At 30.0% G+C, this 10,022-nt stretch overlaps 1 protein-coding gene across 1 annotated transcript in view; it reads left to right on the top strand.

The window, feature by feature from the left end:
- The first annotated feature begins 551 nt into the window (after window positions 1-551).
- Window positions 552-10,022, top strand: part of LOC106475884 — a 52,619-nt gene continuing 43,148 nt past the window's right edge. Inside the window, exons 1-5 of the mRNA XM_022381036.1 lie at window positions 552-604; window positions 3,210-3,354; window positions 4,478-4,525; window positions 6,008-6,077; window positions 9,841-9,898. Of these exons, the coding sequence (XP_022236744.1) occupies window positions 4,502-4,525; window positions 6,008-6,077; window positions 9,841-9,898 (152 nt within the window). The 5' untranslated portion in view covers window positions 552-604; window positions 3,210-3,354; window positions 4,478-4,501. The remainder of the gene's footprint in view (window positions 605-3,209; window positions 3,355-4,477; window positions 4,526-6,007; window positions 6,078-9,840; window positions 9,899-10,022) is intronic.

Below are 10,022 nucleotides of genomic sequence, written 5' to 3'. Positions count from 1 at the left end.
TACATGATAGTTCTAGAACCGTTGCGTCACGGTGGTCATGTGACTCGCTGACGCAACAATAGTATTTCCAGTAGCATAATTATCTAAAAATATGTAAGTTACTGAGAAGCTTAGTTACTTAAGTTAAAATTAAGTGTAGTGAGTATAAATAACAAAGTAATAAAATCAATTTTGATAAATAACTTAATTTGAAAACTTGTTTTCTAAATTCTAGTCTACTTACTCGTATATCAACTTTCAAAAACATTTTTTTGCACATGAAATATTATTTTCTTAGGTGTACTTATATCATGCGGCCCTGTTTCTCACGAGAGTCAAATAACATAACTAAAGAATACTTGTTAGTTCTTTCTAAAGTCATAAATATAAAAGGTAAAAAAATATTGTTTCATTAATTATGCAAATTTAGCTTGTTTCTGTTGTTGCCATCTCGAAAACTACTATGCAATCATTAACTTTAAGTGCATGCATGATGTTTTTTAATATTTTGAGCAAAAAATATATATACATAATTGGTATTTTTGATATCAAATCTTTTTTTTTAATAAACAGATTGTGAGAATTGGAACATCAGGGATTTCAAAATAGGAGAACTGGAAAATAGGTAAGAAAAATAACTTCCCTGGACATTCCCTGTAAAATTTACCTATTATATTAAATATTTATTTGTGATATCAAATATATAAATAATAGCCATAGTACTGTAGTATCTAACATATTTTGTTCTTGTACTAATAAACATAAACTATAAGAAAATGAGAGAAAGTTAACTTCATTTTAAGGGCATTTATAGGGTTTTTATTTAACTTACCCTCAAATTACTGACTTGTTTTTATATTATTTACTACCAGCAGAGTCCACATACTTCATCAAATCAAGTAATTGACTGTTACAACAGTCAGTTCTAAAGAACTGATCCCAGTAGTGATTAATAGGATTATTTTCAATATTGATTGTATTTTTTGTCTACATTTTTATAATTCATACTATTAGGAACCAAAAAAGTAATGAAGTGACAAGCAATTTGGTGCATAAATATATACAAAAAAAGCTGATGGAGTTTATTTACAGTTCATTGGGAATTTTTGGGTGAGATATAGTTTAGCTTTGCAAAGACTTGGGTCTTTGTCAGAAAATATTTTCTATCCTTGTTGCAGTTATCTGTATGTTCAAGTCATCAACAATTTTTACAGTTTTGCAAGAATATAATAATTGGGTTGTTCCATCATCTACTCAAGGATATTCTCTATATGTACCAGGTACCTCTGCTTCACAATAGACTTGGTATAATATTGTTAGATAAACAAATAAGTAAATTTGCAGCCTGATAAGGTCAAGTAATTAAGTTATATAGATGTAAACTTTAGTTAGTAAGTGATCTATCTCATCCAACTTTTAATCAAACTTCTTTCTCAAAAAGTATTTGCTCTGGAGTCTTGTGTTGCCATTTCATAGGAAATTGAATGAAAATTAAAAAAAATATATATACATATATATATAAAATAAATTTGGAAATAAATTCAATTACCTTTAACAACATTTTTGGCTTTTGGGTATAATCCTAAAAATAAAAATGTTAAAAACTTCCATGTAAAGGTTAAACTTTCTACTTCTTTTTTTATCCACAAAGATACAGAAGGTAATATTTTTTATTCATTGTCAAAATAATTGAATATAGTCTACCCCTTCTATCCCAGAGAAATTTGAATAGTATTCAGATGACATAGCTATAGAACAAACATTTTATTTTAATTGGGTATTATGTTCAAGACATTATCATAGTCACAGAGAGTGATTTTTTTTTGATGAAAACTACAATAATCATGCTACTTTCTCTGGCTCAAAGGTCTCTCAGACTTTTTGAAATCTTGATCCCAGAAATTGCAATCTATTTTGAAAAACAAACTGAGATTACGACTTGAACGATCTGTAGCATGTTTTCATTGACTAATCAGAATTTTCTCCTATTTTTATGGCCAGTGTTACTGATGATGATTTATCTACATGGTTCGTTTAATTAACTATTCACATAGATACAAGAATTGAAACTTCCTCTTCTCTGAGAAATAAGTATCTTCATCAGCTTTGGGCTTATATGCATTATGGCAAGAGATTTTTATAGGGTGTGTGATGTACTGATGTAGAGATAGGAAGTGAATTGAATCTGTGTAGGCTTTATGCATCCTGAGTAGTCTTTGCTCTTGGTTTTCAGCAGTTTTTCATGTCACTTATTCAGAGACAAAGATGATGGTTATGCTGGAAAAAGCTACTTTTTGCGAATAAAAACATTTTTGGGGGTTAAAATCTTACTATGCTTCGTTTTTCTCCTTTTATTTGATTTTATGTTTGTCCTAAATTGTTAGAAGGGTTTGAACATCATTTGTAACTTAGACCTACAACAAGTTATGACAGTGTACAAGTGTTCAAGCATGTAGAAAAGTTAAGGGGTGAAACAAAGTAATTTGTTCTTATCACGTGGACTTAACATTGAAATATGCTCACCAGGTATTTTAAATGAACCTGTCAGTGAAAGAACAACAATACAACAACAGGGGTATTATAGAAATGATGAGTTAGTCCCATTATTTGATTTGACAAGAGTTGAAACTGGGTGCTACTCCCTGGTGCCTTCACTTTGTCTTATCACTTCAAAATTAGGAAAAGCCAGTACAGATAGCCCTCATTTAGCTATGTGAAATTCAACAAGCTAAACATTTTAATGAATTAAGTAAAAAAAAAAAATTTGCTTAAAGTACAATTTACGTAGAAGTAAAGTTGTACAATTGTGATAAAATATTTTTGATCAGTATTTAACTTGTGTGAAATCAGTAGTTGATCAGGTAATTTTAAATACCATGTCAGAAGTTGCAAGATAATATATAACTTGAATTCATCAGTGTACAAATTGTAGAGGGTGTTCATTTTGTGAACCAAATGAGTACTCATGATAAACTAAGCATCACAGTAATATGAGAGTTGTCTATATGTAAGAGTATTGCCAACTTACTATTTTATATGGTTAGCTCATATATTTGCCCCCTGACTTTCCTTGTAAATCAGATTGAAGTGTGTAAATGAAGTGTTTGATAGGTCTGATATTTGTTGTTTTATAAATGATGTCTGTTTGAAAATGGTAGACGTAAATGAATGCCAGTACTGTTTGAAAATAAAAATGTACACTTAATTTATCACAATTTGTATTTTTATAGGTCTGTAAGAGTAAGCTTCAACTCATATCCAGTGGCCTGTTCCATTGAAAAATATAATGTTTCTCTGTTTTTGGTACAAGATGAAGCATGCAATACTTCTGCAATAAATGCTCTAAACCTAGTTTATTCTTCAACAAGCAACCAGGTAAAAATTTGTCTTGTATAAAACTTTTAAACAAAAATCACCTAAAATAATTGCTTACCTATTATAACTTGGTGATGGTCAGTCTTATAACCAGAACTAGAGTAGCACGGTTTATTTTGAATTTATACGTATTTCCCACCATTGTTTGGTTTTCCAAGATATTTAATATTTTTGTGTTCTTTACTATGTACTTCTGTTTTTACTATTTTCATTTATATATTTCAAAGTGTTATTTATTTTTTTACAGTTATTTTGCATGCTTTAACTTTTTATGGTGCTTTGGATAACCTCACCATAAAGGCTGCTTGTGTAATTTAGTATAAATATTTCTATATTTGTAATTTTATTTTCATGCTATTCTTCATTACTAAACTGCAAAAAAGAAATAATTTCATAAAGTGGCATTTTTATTTTTCTGTTTAAATGTCAAATGTAGTTTGTTGATCTCTGCCTGTGAAAAAGATATTTTCCTAAAACTTTACTTAAAAACAACTGAAAATAGATTTACACAAGGCTGATCATTCTCATTCTAGAACACTTAATATGATCACTAAACACATTCTTAATCTGTATATGTAGCATACAAAGTACACTTTTTGTGAACACTGGAAATTAATGAATGCTCTGAGATTGGGAGGTTGTGTATGTGTTTCGTATGTTATTGTCTAGATCAGATGAGCATTCTTGTGCTACATGTGTAAGAACAGAAAGAAACACTGTAACAGAACTGTATAAAACTTAACTCAGACCCTGGGGAGAGGCATCCATAAGTTTGTTTCATTTATGACCATCCTTTTGTCAAAATTATAAAACGTAATATAGAAGCACTTTTTTTCTGACACTGTACCTTGTAGTGTTATAATATTGGGGTAATTTTCAGTTTTTAGCTACTGTTTATTTCCAGTTACATATTTTATGAACCTTAACAAATATCTCAGGTTGTAAAATAATTATAAAATGACATTTTACCATTAACTCTTTCAGAATGTGATCTTATAAAATGTATGAAGCTGTGAGAAAGTGTACTGTAATTTTGATGTTTTTAAAGTACTAAAAACATTAAATGCTTTAGTGTCAAACTTGTCAAAGTTCATCATGTTTATGATATTATATTTTTCCCCAGACTACCTTCACGTATGAAAACCTGATGCTTGGTAAATATTGTGCTAGAGTAAGTGAATTTCACTTGGTTATACAGCAAACATTATAGTGTCAGATATGCTTTTTTTAATATTTGAAAACTCTTGAATAAATACTACATCTGATTTAAAATTGACAGTAGTTGATTTGTGAAAGGCTTAACTGAAGAATTACTGGTAGGGTGATGTTTGACTTATTTATAGAACAAAAGGTAATGAAATAATAGATGATAAAAAGACATTGGGCACTGGTCAAACATACCCTTGCTAAAAACATGTTCAAACCTTTATTAAAAATGCAAAAAAATGTTCTTATATAAGTTTAAAAGATTTAGTTTTACCGATCAAAGACGCTCTGAAAGAATCTTAAATGTATATTTTGGATTATGTTGATACATATTGACTGCTTTAGGTAACAGATTAACAGAGTTGTTTGATACAATTTGTGGGATTTATTTATGATAATAAAATGGGGATATTGAAATAAAAGTAAACGGAGACTGATACACAGTTTCTTCACCATAAAATAAAACACTTTATTAAGAAGCAAAACATGGCACGTGAAGTTATTGCAGAACCTTGCATTCTTAGTTTTCCTTTTTATATTTAGGAACCAACTGACAGAAAAAATTTGTAGGTGTTCAACACCTGCTTGGATTTTTTATGAAATTTTGTTACATGAAAATTAACTCAGTGGAAGATATGCCTAATCACTTTTTTCTTTAATAAAAAAAATGCACACTGACTATTTCATACTTGTGATCACCAACAAAGGCAAGGGGTCCATGGGTGCATTCATACCTTGAACATATTCAAGCTCGGACTTGTGTGAAGAAGACTGAGTCAGAAAGCCACAAAAACTAAAAGGGCATAGCCATAAGAAAAACGAGTACAAGATGTAAAGACATAGTGTCTTTTCTAGTATTGTGGCACCTGGGCAGATTGATACAAGCTAAAGATAGTATTCTGTAAAATTCAGTAACATAAAAAAGTGTGGCTTCTTTCCATATTTCCATGTCACCTATTTAGATAATCAGTCTCCTAATTAAAAAAATTAAAATCATTGTTTTCTATGCATCTATCTCTACATATGTTCAGAATTTTAAATGTCATGAAAAAATAATTAAAAGATTTATATCCAGTGTGTGTGTTGGGCATATACAAAGACACAACTGCATTATTCCTGACTTTTAGTAACTGCCTGAAAACAGAACTTAGAGTAATTAACAGTTGGATACATCGTTGATGTAGGATATCTAACAAACAACATCTATTGAAAATTTGGAATATTACATGAATGTATATGTATAAAAATATTTAAATTTTCTATGTCATGAAAGGGTTAAGTCATTACACTATACTATTATGATACATAATTCATGCAATAATCTTGTATCAGTCAAGTTATACGCACGTATTAAGTTACTCTACCAGTTTTTGTATAATGAATAATATATGTACACTGTATATATTAGTCAACTCAGTTATGAAAAGCTGTTTTGATTTCTTTACAGATCTCTCGCTATTCTTCATGTAATACTAGATGGTGCACCAGTGTTTATATGCCTTTCACTGTAACTGGAGGTGAGTTTTATGGATATATGTGGGTTTATAGGGTTAAAATGTAAGATATGAAACAAGGGCTAGTTATTTACTTTTTTTTTATTTCACAGGCACAGATTTCCAAGTTCACTCTCAAAAATTGCATCATACAGGTAAATTCATGCATAGAAATTTTGGTTCATGTACATGAAAAATAGTAAAAAAAATGCCTTGATTTTAGTGCTCTCATTTTGTTACTGACTTTAGAATAATGGCTGATATCAAACACATATATATAGTTTGAGAACAAATTACAAATTTGCTTGACCCATCTAAACAATAGCTGAGCTCTTGTAAACCATGCAGTTTTTGTCTGTACAGAAACCTCAGTCACACAACTTATCAATGAAATAAGAATTCTATCATATTGATTTGCATATTCATGGATGAGCTGTCAAACAGATGACCTGTTAATTGGTAATGTCTGATTAGTCTGGTCCTCATACCTACACAGTCTGCAATCAAAAGAAACACAACTTTAATCGAATTATCAAGCAGCTTGTTTGTAAAGCAGTCAATAAATGATCAAGAGCTTTTCTTTATTGCACCTGATTGTTGAATGAAAGGATTGCTACTTGGAATTTTAATTATTATATAATGACCACATACAACAATTTATTCATTTTTTATTCTCTCATCATAATGTCACAAATATCAACACACATAAATGTATACATATTCAGCACTCAACAGATCTAAAACTAACAGTGTATCACTATTATATGGAGGCAAGGCATAATTATTACAAGACACATAAATGGTATGACTAATTTTGTTATTCTAATAATTTACCATAGAATTTGACACCCAAGGCTATTTCGCTCCAATTCTAAACTCCTGCAGAGAATCCTGATTATCAGAAAAGCATGAACATGCAACAACACACCTTCACAAGCTCTTAGTTCATACATGTTCTTAAATACACTTTTAAATATCCAAAGGTAGTTTACATTTACTTGAGCCAATACAGTGTTTATACAACTTAAGTGTTATTAAAAGAGCTTTTTTTTAATGCTTTTTCTTTTGTCTAGTCACAGTGAATTATAGAGATAGTTTATTTATGACTAGGCTAACATGAAGATTTTCATTGTCATAAAAGAATTAATCTAATCACTAAAGTTAATCACTAGATAGTATGGTATGTTCAGGTAAAAACTGATTATTCTTATAGCATCTTCTGAATAACATAAGATCCAACAAGATATCTAGTACAGAGTAATACTAAGATTCTGAATAACCATGCTTATGAGAATGAAATAAAGAGACAAAACACGTGTGTTTGTACTTAGACAATGGACTATCACTTTTACTAGATTGGAACTACTTTCTCTCCAAAAATTTATAGCCCAATATCATCTGCTAGATTAGTTGAACTTAACGCTTCTTACTTCACAGGTAAAATATTTACTAAGCACTACTTATGTGACTGATCATTCTCATTCAAACATAGTAATCTACCTTTAAAGGACATTGCTGTGTATATTCTTGGGCAAAACAGATTGTTATCTTTAGAGACTAACAAAGAAACTAAGGCAGCTAGAGTTAAATCAAACTAACAAATATCTTGACCATGTGTTATGTGAAAACCACAGATATCCAGAATAACTAATAAATTTAGAGTAATACCATATTAATATAAAAATTCAGAAAATGTGTTGTATTTTTATATGCTGCAGTGGTATGGTTAACCATTGAGGGGTGCATGGGCTGTACTAATTAATATGTAAATTCACTGAAAACTATTCAAAACACAGTTAGATGTTTTCAAAAATTAGCCTAATGGAAAAGTTGCAATTTAGGTTGTACATTAAGTGTTTTAAAATGAATCATTCATTACTTCTGTGTTTGAAAGTTTTGAGTCAAAACACTTTTTTGCTAATAATAATGTACAGTTTCACGTAACTCATGTGTGTGTGTCTTTATATATATATATATATATTTGACTAACAAGGTACTAATAATAATGTACAGTTTCAGGTAACTCGTGTGTGTGTGTCTTTATATATATATATTTGACTAACAAGGTATGCACACAAAAAATAGATATGGATAAATACATTTTTTCTATATTTGTGAACTAAGCCCACTTTTTTTGTGGGGAGTGCAGACTCTATCTTGTATTCCTGATTTTTATCTTGATACTTCAATTCTTATTTTTAGATCAAATAACAAGATGATAAATTACCTTTCAAGTAATCAAGAGTGAGAGTCTAAAGAAGAGAAAATTGTTATAATCACTGAGCTTTGTTTGAATCCAAAATAACAGATAATATTTCTTCAAAAAAATGTAAAGTAACAAGGTTATTAATAAACTTGTACAAAACAGTTTGAAAGACTAGACGTACATTTTAGAGGAAAAACTAGGATTGCTGCCATCAGTGACCTATAAATTTGTTTGAATTCAATTATAATTATATAATTATAATATATTCAACACCAGATAGTTTTTCTTGCTAAATATTTTATGTATTTACTTATCACAGGGTGAAGCTATTTGATTTTTGTTATTGTTGGTATTTTATACCTTTGCTATCAGGAAACTTATTGAAAATAGTCTGAAATATGTTTATACTGAATGGTTTAATTTCTATTTTATTTTTCTGATGGACTCAAGTGGTTAGCTTATTGGATTGGAGATTCGAGACATGTTACTACAAAACATGCTTTAGGCTTTTGCTGTTAGTGCATTATAAATAACATTTAGTCCTTCTACAGAGGGTTGAGTACATTATATTAAAACTATTTTCAGTATGCAAATCAGCAAGTCATGTGACAACAACAGTCAATTTAAAGTGACAGTAGAATGATCCGTATCAGAACAACATTTTTTTTGTAATGTGATCCCACCAAAAACTGATTGCTTTTGGGAAGTATATGTAATAGCTTTTTCTGAGGCAAAATATTCATACACGCAACATATTAACATGTGTTCAGACCAGAAGTTTCAAATTTTCAAGATAATGATATCTCTTACACTTAACTGTATTGGAAAACAATGGAATATGGATCAATTTGGGATACCAGGACCATCCAAAAACAGTCTAACAACAACCTCTACCAAGCTGCAGTAAACAGAGTGTGGTATCCATATGGCCAAAGCAACAATACACAGCATAATGAATAAAGGATCTCTTGAAAAGTAAAACAAGTTGCTTCCACAATATATCCTGGAAAGGAAGGCCAATCATAGAAAACTGCATGAATGGTAGCTAACTGGGGGGAAAATGGCAGTATATGGTGATAATTGACTAAGAGTGTGTGTACATAACTGTCACAAGTATTGTGCCATTTTCTATCAGTCAATGGGTGAAAAAAAATTAAAAAATGTGGTACATGACATGTTGCACAGCTTTATTGAAGGAATCCTTGATTATCACTTGATACTGTCCAAGGGCAAGTTAGCAAACAGGAGAGTGAATACAAAGGTCAAGACCAGAGACTTGGATCATTTGTACCACACAAAAATACTGGCTTTGTCTGGAACTGAAACCAACAGGATATTGGTTCATTGAGATAAGGCTAAAATACCCTAAACAGATATTCATGCTATTTCATACTGTTCAAATTGCTGGATGCAGTGCATATGGATTTCTATGCAATCAGACTGTTGAAAAAGGTGCTGGGAAAGCATAATTCTCGTACACTAAATGGCTTATGGAAAGTGGACAGGTAGGACTAAGTTGACTTAGAGTTATTCATATTTTATTATAGAAGGATCATTATTCTTCACTGTAATTTTTTTCAGAAAAAATAGAAGGTTGTAACAATGAATGGACTGCTAAAGTTTCATCGAAACAGATCAAGTAAGAATATTTTTCTCTTTTTCAATAAGGAAAGAAAATACTGCTTGTTTTTAGGTTCATTTTTATACTTAATATTTGAAAAAAAAAATGAATTACTTTAACTTATTTATGTAATATATTATAT

This window comes from Limulus polyphemus, unplaced genomic scaffold, assembly GCF_000517525.1.
Source record: "Limulus polyphemus unplaced genomic scaffold, Limulus_polyphemus-2.1.2 Scaffold150, whole genome shotgun sequence".
Classification (NCBI taxonomy): Eukaryota; Metazoa; Arthropoda; class Merostomata; order Xiphosura; family Limulidae; genus Limulus; species Limulus polyphemus.
Note: the sequence above shows the minus strand (reverse complement) of the source record. Positions and strands in the feature narration are given on the sequence as shown.